This window comes from Salvelinus alpinus, chromosome 23 (genome assembly GCF_045679555.1).
Source record: "Salvelinus alpinus chromosome 23, SLU_Salpinus.1, whole genome shotgun sequence".
Lineage (NCBI taxonomy): Eukaryota > Metazoa > Chordata > Actinopteri > Salmoniformes > Salmonidae > Salvelinus > Salvelinus alpinus.
The window spans coordinates 14,781,550-14,803,491 of NC_092108.1; the positions used below are offsets into that span (position 1 = coordinate 14,781,550).

A 21,942-nucleotide genomic window follows, 5' to 3' on the forward strand; every position below is an offset into this window, starting at 1 on the left:
ACAGAGCGACAGAGGGTGAGGGGAGAGAAAGAGGACAGACAGAGCGAAAGAGGGTGAGGGGAGAGAAAAAGGACAGAGAGAGCGATAGAGGGTGAGGGGAGAGAAAGAGGACAGACAGAGCGACAGAGGCTGAGGGGAGAGAAAGAGGACAGACAGAGCGACAGAGGCTGAGGGGAGAGAAAGAGGACAGGGAAAGAGGAGAAAGAGAGAGCAGGGGACTGGGAGGGGGAGACCTGGGGAATGTAGCTCCCATAGGACTATGAAATCGGAGTTGCAATTAGAGGATCTGATCAAAACGCTAAATGTTAAATGCTTCCAGTACATTGGTTTGACCCTGCATACGCTGAGTGAGTGACTTCTCAGCACCCAATAACCCCTAACCCCACTGGAAGGGCTATTTAATGACCCCTAACCCCACTGGAAGGGTTATTTAATGACCCCTAACCCCACTGGAAGGGCTATTTAATGACCCCTAACCCCACTGGAAGGGCTATTTAATGACCCCTAACCCCACTGGAAGGGCTATTTAATGACCCCTAACCCCACTGGAAGGGATATTTAATGACCCCTAACCCCACTGGAAGGGTTATTTAATGACCCCTAACCCCACTGGAAGGGCTATTTAATGACCCCTAACCCCACTGGAAGGGCTATTTAATGACCCCTAACCCCACTGGAAGGGTTATTTAATGACCCCTAACCCCACTGGAAGGGCTATTTAATGACCCCTAACCCCACTGGAAGGGCTATTTAATGACCCCTAACCCCACTGGAAGGGTTATTTAATGACCCCTAACCCCACTGGAAGGGTTATTTAATGACCCCTAACCCCACTGGAAGGGTTATTTAATGACCCCTAACCCCACTGGAGGGGCTATTTAATGACCCCTAACCCCACTGGAAGGGCTATTTAATGACCCCTAACCCCACTGGAAGGGATATTTAATGACCCCTAACCCCACTGGAAGGGATATTTAATGACCCCTAACCCCACTGGAAGGGATATTTAATGACCCCTAACCCCACTGGAAGGGTTATTTAATGACCCCTAACCCCACTGGAAGGGATATTTAATGACCCCTAACCCCACTGGAATGGTTATTTAATGACCCCTAACCCCACTGGAAGGGATATTTAATGACCCCTAACCCCACTGGAATGGATATTTAATGACCCCTAACCCCACTGGAATGGATATTTAATGACCCCTAACCCCACTGGAAGGGTTATTTAATGACCCCTAACCCCACTGGAAGGGTTATTTAATGACCCCTAACCCCACTGGAAGGGATATTTAATGACCCCTAACCCCACTGGAATGGTTATTTAATGACCCCTAACCCCACTGAAAGGGTTATTTAATTACCCCTAACCCCACTGGAAGGGTTATTTAATGACCCCTAACCCCACTGAAAGGGTTATTTAATGACCCCTAACCCCACTGGAAGGGTTATTTAATGACCCCTAACCCCACTGGAAGGGATATTTAATGACTCCTAACCCCACTGTAAGGGTTATTTAATGACCCCTAACCGCACTGAAAGGGTTATTTAATGACCCCTAACCCCACTGGAAGGGATATTTAATGACCCCTAACCCCACTGGAAGGGATATTTAATGACCCCTAACCCCACTGGAAGGGTTATTTAATGACCCCTAACCCCACTGGAAGGGATATTTAATGACCCCTAACCCCACTGGAAGGGATATTTAATGACCCCTAACCCCACTGGAATGGTTATTTAATGACCTCTAACCCCACTGGAAGGGCTATTTAATGACCCCTAACCCCACTGGAAGGGATATTTAATGACCCCTAACCCCACTGGAATGGATATTTAATGACCCCTAACCCCACTGGAAGGGATATTTAATGACCCCTAACCCCACTGGAAGGGCTATTTAATGACCCCTAACCCCACTGGAAGGGCTATTTAATGACCCCTAACCCCACTGGAAGGGCTATTTAATGACCCCTAACCCCACTGGAATGGTTATTTAATGACCCCTAACCCCACTGGAAGGGATATTTAACGACCCTAATGACTCCTTTTGCATGCTTAAGCAATGTTGTACCTTCTGAAAACCTGAGTTAAACCTTGAAACACTGGGTACTTGTACATATCACATTGTTCACTTTATCATTCTCAAAAACAGTGTACATCCATTGGTAGTGGTACTGGAACCAGGGGGCGAGTTGTGTTGTTCCTGGAATAAAGGGTCCCTGTCTATGTTTCTGGTCATTTTGTGTAGAGAAAAAGATCTGTACACTTTCAAAATCCCAGATGTTTTGTAATGCCTTGATACCTACTGTAGATTGAGGGACCAACCAATGTACAGTGGGGAGAACAAGTATTTGATACACTGCCGATTTTGCAGGTTTTCCTACTTACAAAGCATGTAGAGGTCTGTCATTTCTATCATGGGTACACTTCAACTATGAGAGACGGAATCTAAAACAAAAATCCAGAAAATCACATTGTATGATTTTTAAGTAATTAATTTGCATTTTATTGCATGACATAAGTATTTGATACATCAGAAAAGCAGATCTTAATATTTGGTACAGAAACCTTTGTTTGCAATTACAGAGATCATACGTTTCCTGTAGTTCTTGACCAGGTTTGCACACACTGCAGCAGGGATTTTGGCCCACTCCTCCATACAGATCTTCTCCAGATCCTTCAGGTTTCGGGGCTGTCGCGGGGCTATACGGACTTTCAGCTCCCTCCAAAGATTTTCTATTGGGTTCAGGTCTGGAGACTGGCTAGGCCACTCCAGGACCTTGAGATGCTTCTTACGGCGCCACTCCTTAGTTGCCCTGGCTGTGTGTTTCGGGTCGTTGTCATGCTGGAAGACCCAGCCACGACCCATCTTCAATGCTCTTACTGAGGGAAGGAGGTTGTTGGCCAAGATCTCGCGATACATGGCCCCATCCATCCTCCCCTCAATACGGTGCAGTCATCCTGTACCCTTTGCAGAAAAGCATCCCCAAAGAATGATGTTTCCACCTCCATGCTTCACGGTTGGGATGGTGTTCTTGGGGTTGTACTCATCCTTCTTCTTCCTCCAAACACGGCGAGTGGAGTTTAGACCAAAAAGCTCTATTTTTGTCTCATCAGACCACATGACCTGCTCCCATTCCTCCTCTGGATCATCCAGATGGTCATTGGCAAACTTCAGACGGGCCTGGACATGCGCTGGCTTGAGCAGGTGGACCTTGCGTGCGCTGCAGGATTTTAATCCATGACGGTGTAGTGTGTTACTAATGGTTTTCTTTGAGACTGTGGTCCCAGCTCTCTTCAGGTCATTGACCAGGTCCTGCCGTGTAGTTCTGGGCTGATAACTCAACTTCCTCATGATCATTGATGCCCCACGAGGTGAGATCTTGCATGGAGCCCCAGACCGAGGGTGATTGACCGTCATCTTGAACTTCTTCCATTTTCTAATAATTGCGCCAACAGTTGTTGCCTTCTCACCAAGCTGCTTGCCTATTGTCCTGTAGCCCATCCCAGCCTGTTGCATGTCTACAATTTTATCCCTGATGTCCTTATACAGCTCTCTGGTCTTGGCCATTGTGGAGAGGTTGGAGTCTGTTTGATTGAGTGTGTGGACAGGTGTTTTTTATACAGGTAACGAGTTCAAACAGGTGCAGTTAATACAGGTAATGAGTGGAGAACAGGAGGGCTTCTTAAAGAAAAACTAACAGGTCTGTGAGAGCCGGAATTCTTACTGGTTGGTAGGTGATCAAATACTTATGTCATGCAATAAAATGCAAATTAATTACTTAAAAATCATACAATGTGATTTTCTGGATTTTTGTTTTAGATTCCGTCTCTCACAGTTGAAGTGTACCTATGATAAAAATTACAGACCTCTACATGCTTTGTAAGTAGGAAAACCTGCAAAATCGGCAGTGTATCAAATACTTGTTCTCCCCACTGTATATATTCATTTAGGATTTTCCCTTCCCCCCCCCAATTAAATAAAAGAGACAAAGAAAGAAGAAACGAGATGTGTTCACTTCACTTCCTGAACAATAGAATAAAATAAGCATGACGGCAGAGATGACTAGTGAACAACAGAGGATGCAATGCAGACATCCACATCACACAACAGTCAGAGATACAGCATCATCAACAGAACCGTGGAGAAATAGGGGGTGGGCTAATTGCAACGGCTAAGAAAAGAGACTTTGGGTCCTTGACTTTGTGTCCAATCTACAGGAGGTATCAAGGCATTACAAAACATCTGGCATTACAAAACATCTGGGATTTTGAAAGTGTACAGATCTTTTTTCCCCCTTTTTTTTAATACCAATACCATGTATTATTGTTATGAAATAAAAAATATTTCTTAACATGGTATTTATTTAATAAGAATAAGGTCAGAAAAGCTGGAATTCTTCATTAATCAAAGGTACATGTGAGGTTTCTCATCCAGTTTTGCCTGGTCTGGGCTGCATAGATTCTCTCAGTGCCTGGCTGACGTGGGCAGCATTTGTCTGTCTCCATTTTACGCAACCCCACCGCTCCATCAGCCCAACACTGAGAATAGATCACAGAGCAGGTGAGTCAGAGCACAGGGAGGGAGGGGAGCAGATGAGTCAGAGCATAGAGACAGGAAGGGGAAGGAGGGGATACAGAGCGGGGGAAAGAGGGAGAAAGAGAGAGGGCAGGACAGCAGAGAGAGTAGGTGAGTGAGTCAGACCGGAGAGCAAGTGAGAGAAATTAAAAGATGGAAGGGGACAGAGAAGGTGAAAGAGGGAGAGAAGTGAGTGATAGGGTGAGGAATTTCCAGGGACGTGATCAGCACAAAAACGAAAAAAGGCTACCAGTGCATCTTCAATCATACAGATGCCTGACGCCATATTATCCCGGTTTTCCTGAGGTCTGATGAAACCCATTTCACGTTTTCAGAGCCCCTCATTTCAGTTTCATAGTCAAGAATCCCCCTCAATCCCCCATCCCCCTCTGGGGCAAGTGTTCACTCCAACGTCAGTGTAGGTGTGAAATAAACTGTAAAAGCGCATGGTCGTTAAACACCTGCAGTTTAATGACCATACACTGTGTACAAAACATTGAGTTGCACCCCCCTTTGCCCCAAGAATAGCCTCAATTCATCAGGGCATGGACTGTACAAGGTGTGGAAAGCATTCTACAGGGATGCTGGCCCATATTGACTCCAATGCTTTCCACAGCTGTACACAGCACTTCAATAGTACTTTAAAGTATTTTTACTTAAGTAGTTGTTTTGGGTATCTGTACTTTACTATTCATATATTTGACTACTTTTACTTCACTATATTCCTTAAAGATAATGTACTTTTCTCACCAGTTTCCCTGACACCTAAAAGCCCTCATTACATTTTAAATGTAAGGACAGGAAAGGGTCCAATTCACACACTTATTAAGAGAACATCCCTGGTCACCCTGCTGCCTCTGATCTGGCAGACTCACTAAACACACATGCTTCGTTAGTAAATAATGTCTGAGTGTTGGTGTATACCCCTGGCTGTCCATACATTTAAAAACAAGAAAATTGTGCCGTCTGGTTTACTTAATATACAGAATTTGAAATTAGTTTTACTCTTACTTTTGATACTTAGGTATATTTTAAACCAAATACTTTGACTTTTACTCAAGTAGTCTTTTACTGGGTGACTTCCACTTGAGTCATTTTCTATTAAAAGTATCTTTACTTTTACTTAAGTACGACAATTGGGTACTTTTTCCACCACTGCAGTTGTGCCAAGTTGGCTAGATGTCCTTTGGGAGGTGGACCATTCTTAATACACACGGGAAACTGCTGAGTGTGGAAAAACTCAGGAGCGTTGCAGTTCTCGACACACTCAACCCAGAGTGCCTGGCACCTACTACCACACCCCGTTCAAAGGCACCGAAATATTTTGTCTTGCCCATTCACCCTCTGAATGGCACACATACACAATCCATGTCTCAAGGCTTAAAAATCATTATTTAACCCATCCCCTCCCCTACACTGATTGAAGTGGATTTAACAAGTGAGACTTATAAAGGGATCATAGCCTTCACTTTGACAGTCTGTGTAAAAGAAAGAGCAGCTGTTCTTATTGTTTTGTACACTCAGTGTATGTTCAGAATATAAAATGGGAGCCAGACAACAAACAGGGTTTGGATGGGACGTGTTTTATATAAATAATAATTAAAAAAGATTTATTGGAAAAAATAAACAAAACCTAATGAACACAATAAAGCCCCTCCCCACACACCAGTGGTGGAAGTCACGGTTTCAGTCCGTTTGTCTGTCCTTAACTGAGCAATTTCCCTTTCTCAAAGTTCAAGCCAGCATGCAGTTTTTATATCAGTATCACTATCCTCATAGTTAAAATGAATAGCTATTCTTTATCAACCTAATTCCTTTTACAATGTGTATCTTTAGGTTCTGTCAAATAAAAGGTTGTCTGAGAAATAAAACCAACGGGGTCAGAGTTCACAAAGGTGGGACTTGCACGGCCAGCCATGCCTCCTCTGGGACAGCCTGAGAGGGGAGGACGGAGGGAGCAAAAGAACAGAGGGGGAACGGAAACACAAAGAGCCACTTCACACAAAGACCCGAGGGTACAGTCTGTTTCTCTGCTGCTCTCTGTCCATCTCTCCGCATGACATCCTTGAAGAGTTCTTCGCCAAATGGTTCAGGAGGAACAACATCAGCAGTTCTCTCACCCTTGCCAAGGATGGGAAAAGATAAACCTAGGAGGAGAGAGAGGCAAGCTTTATTCTAGTTCATTTCATTGTACAACTATTGCATGACAAATAGGATTATTTATGACGTACAGACTTGAAGTCTATTTAAAGGGCTTGCACCCTTTGCCTTATTTGAGCATCAAAGGCTTATTTGTCACATGTGCACAGGCACGCACAGTGTGTCCCTCTGCCTCCAGCAAAACACAGAAAGCAGCTGAATAAAAGGGGGGTCAGAGAGAAAATACAGCCCAAAGGGGGAGAGGCAGCGAGAGAGGGGGGCAGTGAGAGAGGAGGAGAGGCAGCGAGAGAGGGGGGCAGTGAGAGAGGAGGAGAGGCAGCGAGAGAGGAGGAGAGGCAGTGAGAGGGAGGGGCAGTGAGAGAGGAGGAGAGGCAGCGAGAGAGAGGGGCAGTGAGAGAGGAGGAGAGGCAGTGAGAGAGAGGGGCAGTGAGAGAGGAGGAGAGGCAGTGAGAGAGGAGGAGAGGCAGCGAGAGAGAGGGGCAGTGAGAGAGGAGGAGAGGCAGCGAGAGAGGGGGAGAGGCAGCGAGAGAGGAGGGCAGTGAGAGAGGAGGAGAGGCAGCGAGAGAGGGGGGCAGTGAGAGAGGAGGAGAGGCAGCGAGAGAGAGGGGCAGTGAGAGAGGAGGAGAGGCAGTGAGAGAGAGGGGCAGTGAGAAAGGAGGAGAGGCAGTGAGAGGGAGGGGCAGCGAGAGAGGGGGGCAGTGAGAGAGGAGGGGAGGCAGCGAGAGAGAGGGGCAGTGAGCGAGGAGGAGAGGCAGCGAGAGAGGGGGAGAGGCAGCGAGAGAGAGGGGCAGCGAGAGAGGAGGAGAGGCAGCGAGAGAGGGGGAGAGGCAGCGAGAGAGGAGGGCAGTGAGAGAGGAGGAGAGGCAGCGAGAGAGGAGGAGAGGCAGCGAGAGAGGGGGGCAGTGAGAGAGGAGGAGAGGCAGCGAGAGAGAGGGGCAGTGAGAGAGGAGGAGAGGCAGTGAGAGAGAGGGGCAGCGAGAGAGGAGGAGAGGCAGTGAGAGAGAGGGGCAGTGAGAGAGGAGGAGAGGCAGTGAGAGGGAGGGGGAGCGAGAGAGGGGGGCAGTGAGAGAGGAGGAGAGGCAGCGAGAGAGGAGGAGAGGCAGTGAGAGGGAGGGGCAGCGAGAGAGGGGGGCAGTGAGAGAGGAGGAGAGGCAGCGAGAGAGGGGGGCAGTGAGAGAGGAGGAGAGGCAGCGAGAGAGGGGGGCAGTGAGAGGAGGAGAGGCAGCGAGAGAGGGGGGCAGTGAGAGAGGAGGAGAGGCAGCGAGAGAGAGAGAGGCAGCGAGAGAGGAGGAGAGGCAGCGAGAGAGAGAGAGGCAGCGAGAGAGGAGGAGAGGCAGTGAGAGAGGAGGAGAGGCAGTGAGAGAGAGAGAGGCAGCGAGAGGGAGGGGCAGTGAGAGAGGAGGAGAGGCAGCGAGAGAGAAGGAGAGGCAGCGAGAGAGAGAGAGGCAGCGAGAGGGAGGGGCAGCGAGAGAGAGAGGCAGCGACAGAGGGGGGCAGCGAGAGAGGGGGAGGGGCAGAGCGAGCGCAGGCAGGAGCGAGCAGGGGAGGGGCAGAGCGAGCACGGGCGAGCAGGGGAGGGCGGGAGTGAGCAAGAGACAATATCCTGCCTGCAGCCCACTCCATCTAGACCAGTGTGAGTCATCCCTATAACACATTAATACAGAGACTGCTGCATATCCGACCAAGTAGCTCTGCAGTGTGTGTGTGTGTGTGTGTTGTAATGCAGTTGTGCGTTGCATGTGTGTGAGTGTGTGAATCTCAGTCTCTAGGAGGATGCCTGGTGAGCAGTGATGTGGTAGAGATGACTCAGATAAGCCTTGAATCAGTTTCTCTCCTCCCTTCCCTTCTCTCCACTCCTCCCTGCCTTCCCACACAGGTGGACCGGTGAGAGTAAATTATTTTTGCAAGAGTGCTTAAAATATCACACCTACACAGGTGTGTACAGTCGTGGCCAAAAGTGTTGAGAATGGAAATTAATATTTGTGTCACAAAGTTTGCTGCTTCAGTGTCTTTAGAGATTTGTCAGATGTTACTATGGAATACTGAAGTATAATTACAAGCATTTCATAAGTGTCAAAGGCTTTTATTGACAATTACATGAAGTTGATGCAAAGAGTGAATATTTGCAGTGTTGACCATTCTTTTTCAAGACCTCTGCAATCCGCCCTGGCATGCTGTCAATTAACTTCTGGGCCACATCCTGACTGATGGCAGCCCATTCTTGCATAATCAATGCTTGGAGTTTGTCAGAATTTGTAGGTTGTTTGTTTGTCCACCCGCCTCTTGAGGATTAACCACAAGTTCTCAATGGGATTAAGGTCTGGGGAGTTTCCTGGCCATGGACCCAAAATATCGATGTTTTGTTCCCCGAGCCACTTAGTTATCACTTTTGGCTTATGGCAAGGTGCTCCATCATGCTGGAAAAGGCATTGTTCATCACCAAACTGTTCCTGGATGGTTGGGAGAAGTTGCTCTCAGAGGATGTGTTGGTACCATTCTTTATGAGAAGCCCACTCCCTTGGCTGAGAAGCAACCCCACACATGAATGGTCTCGGGATGGTTTACTGTTGGCATGACACAGGACTGATGGTAGCGCTCACCTTGTCTTCTCCGGACAAACTTTTTTACAGATGCCCCAAACAATCGGAAAGGGGATTCAGAGAAAATGACTTTACCCCAATCCTCAGCAGTCCAATCCCTGTACCTTTTGCAGAATATCAGTCTGTCCCTGATGTTTTTCCTGGAGAGAAGTGTCTTTTTGCTGCCCTTCTTGACACCAGGCCATTCTCCAAAAGTCTTCGCCTCACTGTGCGTGCAGATGCACTCACACCTGCCTGCTGCCATTCCTGAGCAAGCTCTGTACTGGTGGTGCCCCGATCCCACAGCTGAATCAACTTTAGGAGACGGTCCTGGCGCTTGCTTCACAACAATTGAACCGCTCTCCTTGAAGTTCTTGATGATCTGATAAATGGTTGATTTAGGTGCAATCTTACTGGCAGCAAAATCCTTTCCTGTGAAGCCCTTTTTGTGCAAAGCAATGATGACGGCATGTGTTTCCTTGCAGGTAATCATGGTTGACAGAGGAAGAACAATGATTCCAAGCACCACCTTCCTTTTCAAGCTTCCAGTCTGTTATTTGAACTCAAACAGCATGACAGAGTGATCTCCAGCCTTGTCCTCGTCAACACTCACACCTGTGTTAACGAGAGAATCACTGACATGATGTCAGCTGGTCCTTTTGTGGCAGAGCTGAAATGCAGTGGAAATGTTTTTTGGGGATTCAGTTAATTTGCATGGCAAAGAGGGACTTTGCAATTAATTGCAATTCATCTGATCAGTCTTCATAACATTCTGGAGTATATGCAAATTGCCATCATACAAACTGAGGCAGCAGACTTTGTGAAAATTTATATTTGTGTCATTATCAAAACTTTTGGCTACGACTGTACACACACACGGTTATTATAGTTGAAAATTTAAAAAATTTAAAACTGTTTAGTTTGTTAGCTTTCAGACCTGATTTACTAGTTTATTTACTTTTAGAAAAATATTCTCATTTCATTTGTTTCTATTATTTTTAGTGTTACGGACAGAAAGTAGCATATACATGGGAGGCTAGCAGCCATTTATGTGATGAATAGTTGTTTTTTGGGATGTCACTTCTTGCCACTGGTGGGCAGTAATACATACGGTGATGGGTTTTTTAAATTAGGTCTGTCAAACGATTAAAATTGAGGTAATGGCATTAGTTCACCATAAACACAAAGGTTACGAACAGAAAGCCATTGATGCGCCCAATGTTGAGTAGGCCTACTCCCTCTTATGAATGTTCTTGAAATTTAATGCACACACACAGACTTAAAGCATTCTAAATGAGTGACTAGGGGGGAAAACATTTAATTGGCTCTACGGATAAAAATAGCTTTTAAAACTTGTCCAACCAATGTTAGGAAAATACTGTAATCATATGTACTGTTCAGATAACTTTACACATACAATACAGTCCTACACATTCTCCCACCCACACCCTTTAACTGGGTGAGTTCGTTTTGCATGGACTGGTGCACTGGGTAGGCGGAGTTCCCACTTTTTAGACCATTCAATTGGTCCTTAAATGAAATCTCCACCCACCCGGGGCACCGGGCCATGCAAAATGAACTCGCCCACTTACTCGCGCTCACACACCCCACTCTTGCATATGCAGCCTACCTTTATACGGATCTCTGAGTAGCCCATTGCATTTTCAGTTCTTCCTTTGCCATCTAAATTAGTGCAAAGCCTAGTCAGTGATCAAGTTCTCAGTTTGCTAGCTAGGTAGGTAACATGACTGGCTAGCTAAACCAATGTAGTTTTATGAAACCCCAAAAATTGCGTCTCGTGAGTAGTTTAAAACGGCCAGCGACATGCGCACGAATCCGCGGCAGAAAGAAAGCGCCCCGCTAATATTGGGCTTAACTTTGACATGATTTTGGCAAGAGGCACACGGTCTTTAGCGCTGAAAGATCATCAAGGACTACAACCAACCGAGCCACTACCTGTTCACCCCGCTATCATCCAGAAGGCGAGGTCAGTACAGGTGGATCAAAGCGGGGACCGAGACTGAAAAACATCTTCTATCTCAAGGCCATCAGACTGTTAAAAAGCCATCACTAACATTGAGAGGCTGCTGCCAACATACAGACTCAAATCTCTGCCCACTTAAATAAACGGACTTAAAGGTATCAGTCACTTTAATAAGGTTCACATAGAGGTATCACTAGTCACTTTAAAAACTTCTCACGAGTCACCAACCCTGATCCGGTAGCACCCCCCCCCCCCCCACTGAGTAGCATAGCTAGCATAGCGTCACAAGTAACTTGTAGCATCTAAATATCATTAAATCACAAGTCCAAGACACCAGATGAAAGATACAGGTCTTGTGAATAAAGCCACCATTTCAGATTTTTAAAATGTTTTACAGGGAAGACACAATATGTAAATCTATTAGCTAACCACGTTAGCAAAGGACACGATTTTTTTACTCCCAATAGTTTTTTCCTGCGTCAGTAGCTATCACTAATTCGACTAAATAAAAATATATATAGCCACTAACCAAGAAACAACTTCATAAGATGACAGTCTGATAACATATTTATGGTATAGCATAGTTTTTTTTGGGAAAAATGTGCATTTTTCAGGTATAAATCACAGTTCTACATTGCAGCTGCAATCTGAAATAGTGCTGACCCAGCCAGAACAATTACAGAGACCAACGTCATATAACGAATTACTCATCTTAAAACATTTCAGAAAAATACACAGCGTACAGATATTGAAAGCCCAACATCTGGTGAATCCAAACAATATTTCAGATTTATTAAATGTTTTATAACGAAAACAAAATGTAGTGCTAAATTAGCATAGCTATACCAGGCAGATTCGGCTAGGCGCCCACGGCCAGTTCACATGCACAACAGATATGATATAACATCGTAAATTGGGTCTTACTATGGCTGATCTTTCATCAGAATGTTGATCAAAGTGTCCTTTGTCAAGATGAGTCGTTGGTTCCGTTCAGAATTGTTCCTTTCCCACTCCATTTAGCACAGGTACTGGTCGAGTGGCACGGATCTCTCAAACGTAAATAAAATCAGACAACGGAACACCACAAAACTCCCGAAAAAATTCAAATAATCTGATTAAACTATATTGAAAAAACATACATTACGATGATATGGTCACATGTATCAAACAAAATTCGACACGGAGATAGTTTTCATCCATAACGCCAGCAAAACAGTACACAATCGCAGCTCCAACTCGTGCGAATCAGAAAACCGGAAGTTGTCGGTCACGCCAAAGAAATAGGTCTTATTTCACGTCAGTACCAGATAAACAAAGAATTTCTCCTCTGACGTCCTCTTGACACCCAGAGGAAGGCGAATGAAGTGTGTTTCTGGTCATAGGGGTCATGACCATATATAGGCAGAGCGTTGAAGCGAGCATAGACTTCTTGCATTCTACTTCTTGGTCAGGGAAAGTGCTGTCAAATGACTTGTGTATCACTCAGAGACAAAATTGAAACGGTTTTAGAAACTAGAGATTGTTTTCTTTCCAATGGTATTATTTATATGCATATAGTAAGAGCAATAATTGAATAAGAGGCAGTTTAATCTGTAGAGCAAATTATGCTAATGGGAAAATAGCACCCCCTGTATTCTCAAGTAGTTATTAAATGACGCCACTTTTAATCATGTTTACATATCCTATTACTCATCTCATGTACAGTTGAAGCCAGAAGTTTACATACACTTAGGCTGGAGTCATTAAAACTTGTTTTTCAACCACTCCACAAAGTTCTTGTTAACAAACTATAGTTTTGGCAAGTCGGTTAGGACATCTACTTTGTACATGAAGCAAGTCATTTTTCCAACAATTGTTTACAGACAGATTATTTCACTGTATCGCAATTCCAGTGGGTCAGAAGTTTACACACACTAAGTTGACTGTGCCTTTAAAACAGCTTGGAAAATTCCAGAAAATTATGTCATGGCTTTAGAAGCTTCTGATAGGCTAATTGACATCATTTGAGTCAATTGGAGGTGTACCTGTATTTCAAGGCCTACCTTAAAACTCAGTGCCTCTTTGCTTGACATCATGGGAAAATCAAAAGAAATCAGCCAAGACATCAGAAAAAAAATTGGAGACCTCCACAAGTCTGGTACATCCTTGGGAGCAATTTCCAAATGCCTGAAGGTACCACGTTCATCTGTACAAACAATAGTACGCAAGTATAAACACCATGGGACCACGCAGCCGTCATACCGCTCAGGAAGGAGATGCGTTTGTCTCCTAGAGGTGAACGTACTTTGGTGAGAAAAGTGCAAATAAATCCCAGAACAACAGCAAAGGACCGTGTGAAGATTCTGGAGGAAACAGGTACAAAAGTATCTATATCCACAGTAAAACAAGTCCTATATCAACATAACCTGAAAGGCCGCTCAGCAAGGAAGAAGCCACTGCTCCAAAACCGCCATAAAAAAGCCAGACTACGGTTTGCAACTGCACATGGGGACAAAGATCATACTTTTTGGAGAAATGTCCTCTGGTCTGATGAAACAAAAAGAGAACTGTTTGGCCATAATGACCATCGTTATGTTTGGAGGAAAAAGGGGGAGGCTTGCAAGCCGAAGAACACCATCCCAACCGTGAAGCACGGGGGTGGCAGCATCATGTTGTGGTGATGCTTTGCTGCAGGAGGGACTTGTGCACTTTACAAAATAGATTACATCATGAGGATGGAAAATTATGTGGATATATTGAAGCAACATCAAGACATCAGTCAGGAAGTTAAAGCTTGGTCTCAATTGGGTCTTCCAAATGGACAATGACCCCAAGCACACTTCCAAAGTTGTGGCAAAATGGCTTAAGGACAACAAAGTCAAGTTATTGGAGTGTCCGTCACAAAGCCCAGACCTCAAACCCATAGAACATTTGTGGGAAGAACTGAAAAAGCGTGTGCGAGCAAGGAGGCCTACAAAAGTGACTAAGTTACATCAGCTCTGTCAGGAGGAATGGGCCAAAATTCACCCAACTTATTGTGGGAAGCTTGTGGAAGGCTACACGAAATGTTTGACCCAAGTTAAACAATTTAAAGGCAATTCTACCAAATACTAATTGAGTGTATGTAAACTTCTGACCCTCTGGGAATGTGATGAAAGAAATAAAAGCTGAAAAATCAGTACTATTTTTCTGACATTTCACATTCTTAAAATAAAGTGGTGATACTAACTGACCTAAGACAGGGACTTTTTACTAGGATTAAATGTCAGGAGTTTAAATGTATTTGGCTAAGGTGTATGTAAACTTCGACTATAACTGTATATACTGTATTCTACACCATCTACTGCATCTGCCTGTCATTGCTCATCCATATATTTATATGTGCATATTCTTATTCAACCCTTTCCTCCGCTCTCTCCACTGGCTTCCAGTTGAAGCTCGCATCCGCTACAAGACCATGGTGCTTGCCTACGGAGCTGTGAGGGGAACGGCACCTCCGTACCTTCAGGCTCTGATCAGGCCCTACACCCAAACAAGGGCACTGCGTTCATCCACCTCTGGCCTACTCGCCTCCCTACCTCTGAGGAAGTACAGCTCCCGCTCAGCCCAGTCAAAACTGTTCGCTGCTCTGGCACCCCAATGGTGGAACAAACTCCCCCACGACGCCAGGTCAGCGGAATCAATCACCACCTTCCGGAGACACCTGAAACCCCACCTCTTTAAGGAATACCTAGGATAGGATAAAGTAATCCTTCTAACCCCCCCCCCCCTTAGAGTTAGATGCACTATTGTAAAGTGGTTGTTCCACTGGACATCATAAGGTGAATGCACCAACTTGTAAGTCGCTCTGGATAAGAGCGTCTGCTAAATGACTTAAATGTAAATGTAAATGTATAATTGTTGTGAATTTGTTAAATTACTTGTTAGACTTTCCTGCATAGTCAAAACTAGAAGCACAAGCATTTCGCTACACTCGCATTAACATCTGCTAACCATGTGTATGTGACCAATAAAAGTTGATTTGTAAAGACGCAAGCATTGACTGAAGCCAAATATTTCTATTACTAGCCCAAGGTACACTACATGACCAAAAGTAAGTGGACACCTGCTCACCGAACAACTCATTCCAAAATTATGGACATTAATATGGAGTTGGTCCCCCTTTTTCTGCTATAACTCTTCTGGGAAGACTTTCCACGAGATGTTGGAACATTGCTGTGGGGACTTGCTTCCATTGAGCCACAAGAGCATTAGTAAGGGTGAGGTCGGGCAATGATGTTGGGTGATTAGGCCTGGCTCGCAGTCGGCGTTCCAATTGATCCCAAAGGTGTTTGATGGGGTTGAGGCCAGCGCTCTGCAGGCCAGTCAAATTCTTCCAAACCGATCTTGACAAACCATTTCTTTATGGACCTCGCTTTGTGCACAGGGGCATTGTCATGCTGAAACAGGAAAGGGCCTTCCCCAAACTGTTGCCACAAAGTTGGAAGTACAGAATTGTCGAGAATGTTATTGTATGATGTAACATTAAGATTTCCCTTCCCTGGAACTACGGGGCCTAGACCAAACCATGAAAAACAGCCCCAGACCATTATTCCTACTCCACCAAACTTTACAGTTGGCACTATGCATTGGGGCAGGTAGCGTTCTCCTGGCATCCTCCAAAGCCAGATTAGTCCGTCGGACTGCCAGATGGTGAAGCGTGATTCATCACTCCAGAGAACGTGTTTCCATTGCTCCAGAGTCCAATGGCGGCGAGCTTTACAACACTCCAGCCGACGCTTGTCATTGCGCATGGTGATCTAAGGCCTGTGTGCGGCTGCTCGGCCATGGAAACCCATTTCATGAAGCTCCCGACGAACAGTTCTTGTGCTGACGTATCTTTCAGAGGCAGTTTGAAACTCGGTAGTGAGTGTTGCAACCGAGGACAGACGAATCCAATAATTTGAAGGGGTGTCCCAATACTTTTGGATATATAGTGTAGATCACAGCCAGTCATTTCCAATGGGAGAAAATGAATCATAGTGGGCAGACCCAAGCAAGAGCTAGCGAGATCCTATTGGTGCGTTCTAGCATGCATTTGCATATTTCTGTTAGGGAACGCCAATAACTAAAATTCGCCCTTGCAACCCTAAAGAACGCCATTTTTGTTATTACTTTGGCAAAGGATAAAATCTACAAAACTTAGTCCTCTGTTGTAACAGATTCTAGTTTTGGAAACAGAAAACTGTATTGGGATATGTTTAATCGATGAGAAAATTCACAGAATGTCAGCCACAATCCATCTGGCTCCACCTTCTCCCACTGGGCTTCCTTTTATCACCATATTTGGTAGAGAGAGGAAACGCCAACTAGATGCTTCACATTTATACATCCGGTGAAATATCTGGCTCATTGTTCCATCTGTGCTGAAGCTGTGATCCGTTCTGCGCTTAAAAAGGGTCAGTGCGGAAACATGTGCGCTTAAAAAAAGGTTCCGTGCATTGAAGGATAAAAGTTTCCGCTGATAAACCTGTCACGTACGTGTTAATGTGGTAACTTTGACAGCCCTAGTTTAAATGAGAAAATCAATCTCAATGGGACTTTGATTTAAAAGGATTAGCGCCTAGACTGGTAATAGAAATATGGTCGACTGACCACTGGTGGTTTAGGGTTTGCTGTCGCCATTGTTCACGCTCCACGCTCGCCCTTTGGCTAGCAGATTACTTCCCCGTTAGCACGTAATAGCTAGTGAGTGATGCACAAGATAGGGATGTTTCAAATAGGCCTATCACCTGGAAGCATTTACCCGCCAGATTCAGAATATATATACACATTTTTTATTTATTTTTTAAATAGCTTGAAAACCCCATTGGATGTTTCCCAGAAGTTCAGGGGAAACTTCAACTGAACATAATTCATGATGTTTTTTATTTTAGTTGGATTTAAAGTAGTCCAGTAGTGTTTCCAAACAGGTTTGTTAATTATTTTATTTCAGTTTACGAAATAGTTTTTTCATGATTAGTTTTCATTTCCTACAATAACCTTGCGACACACAAACCTACACACACACCCTTCTCACCAGATGGGTTGTTGAGGTGTGGTCATTGCTGTTTGCAGGTAGAGAACTTGCGTATCTTGCTGGCTGTGGAGACTCCTTTGCGGGAGGGATTGGATGAGGAGGAGGACCTGCGCTCTGGCTTGTCCTTGCTCTCCGTTCTGTTTACACACACAGGCTTGGCCTGGGCCCGGCTCAGATCCACCTCAGCCTCATCCAAGTCCTCCTCTGGTACCTGCCCTGGAGGACAGAGAGAGAATATAGGCCGGTCAACACAGAACACAGTCACACACAAACACAGGGACGGAGACACAACCATCATGAACATCTGCAGAGGCAATCACACACCACCTTCATATAATCTACAGCTTTCATCATGTAGAAAGCTCATTTATAAAAACATGTTTTGAGAGAGACGAGACCTTTAGAATAAAACTCTTCCTCCTCAATAGCACTAAAATATCAAAGCAGATAAAGACTGGGGGACAAAACATTGTCAAAAGAAAACCCCACCAGAAAATCCATTGAGTGACTGACTGCTTCATCAGATTTCATCTATTGATCTTTCGGACCAGTCGGGTCAAAAGATCAATGGCGATTGGGCCAGTGAGAGCAGATGGTAAGAAGAGAACCAATCAGAGTGGTAATGGAGTCGTGTCTGCACAGTAGTACCCTTTTAAAGTTGTTTTTTCTCAATACATTTACAGATACTAAATGACATTAAGTGACATTATTAAAAACACCAAAGCTGTGTGCCAACTATGAAATGTCACCTTATTTAAGGTGTGTTTAGCAGACAGACAGAGATTGTGGCTCTGAGCTAATGTTATGAGTTAGTGTTGACTGTTGAGTGAGTGTGTGTGGGTGGGAGAGTGGTGCCTGGAATCACCATTCATACTCCCACACTAAGCTATTATTAGATGCATTCACCCACTGCCATTCAAGCGCTCTGTGGTGCCATTGAAAATGTTTTTTTTTGTAGGTCATCAAGCTTCAAAGCGACAAGGACTACTGCCATTATGTTATCAGTTCCCTTGTTGCCTAGCAACACATTTATGAAAGAAGAAAAGTCTAGCTAAGGAGTTCAGAATTCTGCACGGATGACGGTCCCGTGTGGCTCAGTTGGTAGAGCATGGCGTTTGCAACGCCAGGGTTGTGGGTTCGATTCCCACGGGGGACCAGTACGAAAATGTATGCACTCACTACTAAGTCGCTCTGGATAAGAGCCTCTGCTAAATTACTCAAATGTTAAATGTTTAAATCCTCATAAGCCATTATAACCAACTGACTCAGCAAAGAGGATTATTTATTGATTTAGGAGTGCAACTGTCGACAAAAATGTCTACAGTGCAACAACTGAGGGAAAATGTAACATTTCCATTAGAAGGGTTTTCCCAGAGCTATATGATATACAACACTTAACAGTCTAGACTGGTCACCTACAAGTGGAATACAGTATTAGGACAACTGAATCCTGCCAAGACTGCAACACTCCTTCCTCAAGCCTTTTAAAAATGGAACACACTAAAAACTTCTCATCTATCCTCTGACTGTAGTCTATCCTCCCTCCATCTGAACCCCTCTCTCTGACCCCGTCTTTCCTGTGCTCTCCACCAGACTCCGTTCAGTAGACCGAGAACACAGAAATCTAACAGGCACACTGAAGCCGTGTGTGTGTCTCTCTCTCTCTCTCTTTCACTCCCACTCATATTTTAGTGTGTGTGTGTGTGTGTGTGTGTGTGTGTGTGTGTCACACAGTATTTCTCTCTGTGCCTACCTGGCACGGTGAAGTCCTGAGTGTAGATGATGTCATCCTCCTGGTCATAGAACTCCTGGTCCTCTTCCTCGGTGTAGCCGTGCAGGTCTTCCAGGTAGGGCACCACCGTCATGCTGCGCCACACGTCCCGGCTCTCCGCGCTGGCTGGGATGGGCACCGGGGGCTCCGTTGGCGGGTGTTTTTTACGTACCCAGCTGGAGGGAGAATGGAAGGGAGGGGGTTATTGTATTAGTAGTTACTAAACTAGTCTTGGCACAAAATCTGACTTAGGTAAGCCAGTTGGTTAGCCTTATACCGAGCCAATAGGCTGACCCACATAGTGGTTTGTATCATGACTGAAGTCAATATTCATATGCCGTCACCTTGCTACATTTTAATGCAACACAACCAGATATGGAAACGGAGTGTGTATTTCAGTGTGTGACGAATGGGGTTGGTTTACGTCTGCTTTCCTTCACGGCATCGTGCTGCTATAAAGACTTTAAATGAGGCAGCAGAGACAGCTGTGGAGGGTCTTTCAGTAGAAGGGCTGCCGAGGAGGATGATTGAGGTTATTTTTCTCCCGCTCTCTATCCCTCAAGTTAATTTCTTTCCCTTTCACCCTCTTTTTCTCTCATTCTCTCCACAAATTGCAGGAGGGTCAAGAACCCCTTTGTAGCACAAGGATGCCTCTGTCATTAGTAACCATGGAAACAAAGTCTCATCGCATTCGTTGGAGCTCGTTTTAGTTAAGAGGGTTAAAACCCAGAGAGTCCTCTCAAACTGCAGTCTCCTTCTCCTCGAACACACAGAAAGGGAGAAAATGGATTTCAGCATGCTTTGAACAGCTTCTCTCCCCCCTCCCCCTCTATTCTTCCTCTCCCTCTAATCCACTGACGTCATCGGCGCACCACGTCAGTATCTACGAGCCTCAGAAATGGACGGTGTAACTAATAATAATATTAAGCCTAGGATGGGACGTGTTGGGGTTCAGTAATTAAGGCTTTTAATGTCACAATGGATATTACGATCATATGGACAAGTCACAGGGATGAAAGACATTATCGCATACCAATAAAAAAAACTATATGGTTTCTCCGTTTCCAGTGTACCATTTCATTTTGAAGCAGCTAGACTGCACCACAAGGTATGCTAAAATACCTCTTTTCTGAAGAACACACACACAGATCAGTAATCTGAAGTCTCTCCAAGGCAAAATGTCATTGTCTGAGGTTCAAGGCTGCTGGTGGCACCTTAGGGCTCATAGTAGGGCTCATAGTAGGGCTCATAGTAGGGCTCATAGTAATAGCTGGAACTTTATCAAACGCATCATAAACATAATTTCCATGTGTTAGATCCCATTATTTCTCAACTAACATCAAGGCGGTGACCCGTTCCTGTAGGTTCATGCTCTACAACATTCGCAGAGTACGACCCTGCCTCACGCAGGAAGCGGCGCAGGTCCTAATCCAGGCACTTGTCATCTCCCGTCTGGATTACTGCAACTCGCTGTTGGCTGGGCTCCCTGCCTGTGCCATTAAACCCCTACAACTCATCCAGAACGCCGCAGCCCGTCTGGTGTTCAACTTTCCCAAGTTCTCTCACGTCACCCCGCTCCTCCGCTCTCTCCACTGGCTTCCAGTTGAAGCTCGCATCCGCTACAAGACCATGGTGCTTGCCTACGGAGCTGTGAGGGGAACGGCACCTCCGTACCTTCAGGCTCTGATCAGGCCCTACACCCAAACAAGGGCACTGCGTTCATCCACCTCTGGCCTGCTCGCCTCCCTACCTCTGAGGAAGTACAGTTCCCGCTCAGCCCAGTCAAAACTGTTCGCTGCTCTGGCACCCCAATGGTGGAACAAACTCCCTCACGACGCCAGGTCAGCGGAGTCAATCACCACCTTCCGGAGACACCTGAAACCCCACCTCTTTAAGGAATACCTAGGATAGGATAAAGTAATCCTTCTAACCCCCCTCCCCCTTAAAAGAGTTAGATGCACTATTGTAAAGTGGTTGTTCCACTGGATATCATAAGGTGAATGCACCAATTTGTAAGTCGCTCTGGATAAGAGCGTCTGCTAAATGACTTAAATGTAAATGTAATTACATTCCCAGCCATTAATATGAACAGTGTTGCTACATCTGCTGCCTCATGTCTCAGTCGGTCTGTCCCTGATGCTGGAAGAGCAGTGGAACCAGAGAATCACAACACATTCATTCTAACTCTGTGTGGAACTCTAGATCAGTCTGATATTAACAGTGACAGGGTTCACAGCATCGCTAAGGGCAAGAGAGCACAGCCTTCTGTATGGACTGTGGCATGGTCAGGGTGACATCCATTTTAGTTCAATCGAATCAGAAGATGAAAGAAATTGAAGTAAAGACTTGTATATTTTCAACATGGATAACTTCAGTCACTTACCTGTGTTGCCTGATGTGCTGTATGGAAAACCTCTTGACGGGATCATATTCAAGCATTCCTGGTAAAGACAAACAAGCAGAATGTAAGAACAGAGGAGTGGTGGAGAACAGAGAAGAAACGGGGGGAATAGATGTATTCTATAGAGGAAGAGAACACATTTCACTGTATACCACATCTGTTAGGAGACGCCAAGAAACAGGGAACCTATCACCTATGCTGAATCAAACTCCCTACGCCGAATCAAAGCACTAACAGCCCTATAAGGATCTGCATTTCCCCATCCTTACTACAGCCCATCTTTCTCTCCATACTTACTACGCCGTGGCCAGCTACGAAGGTGGAGGCTATCCCAGGACAGACAATGGAGACATGAACTGCCCACAATACAAATACTAAAACAAAATGTCACTAGAGCATCGTAAAATGCCACAATAAAGGTTCCCA

General features: G+C 45.2%; 1 protein-coding gene and 1 non-coding gene across 3 annotated transcripts in view; one reads left to right on the forward strand and one right to left on the reverse strand.

The window, feature by feature from the left end:
* Window positions 1-6,146: 6,146 nt before the first annotated feature.
* Window positions 6,147-21,942, reverse strand: part of LOC139550300 (serine/threonine-protein kinase STK11-like) — a 37,581-nt gene continuing 21,785 nt past the window's right edge. For both annotated transcript variants that reach the window (XM_071361109.1, XM_071361110.1), the window contains 4 exons: window positions 21,499-21,556; window positions 19,098-19,291; window positions 17,345-17,560; window positions 6,147-6,731 (listed from right to left, as the gene is read on the reverse strand). In XM_071361109.1, coding sequence (XP_071217210.1) covers window positions 17,367-17,560; window positions 19,098-19,291; window positions 21,499-21,556 — 446 coding nt within the window. In that variant the 3' untranslated portion in view covers window positions 6,147-6,731; window positions 17,345-17,366. The remainder of the gene's footprint in view (window positions 6,732-17,344; window positions 17,561-19,097; window positions 19,292-21,498; window positions 21,557-21,942) is intronic.
* trnaa-ugc (transfer RNA alanine (anticodon UGC)) lies at window positions 18,426-18,501 on the forward strand. Its single transcript has one exon. It is a non-coding gene; the product is annotated as a tRNA-Ala (tRNA).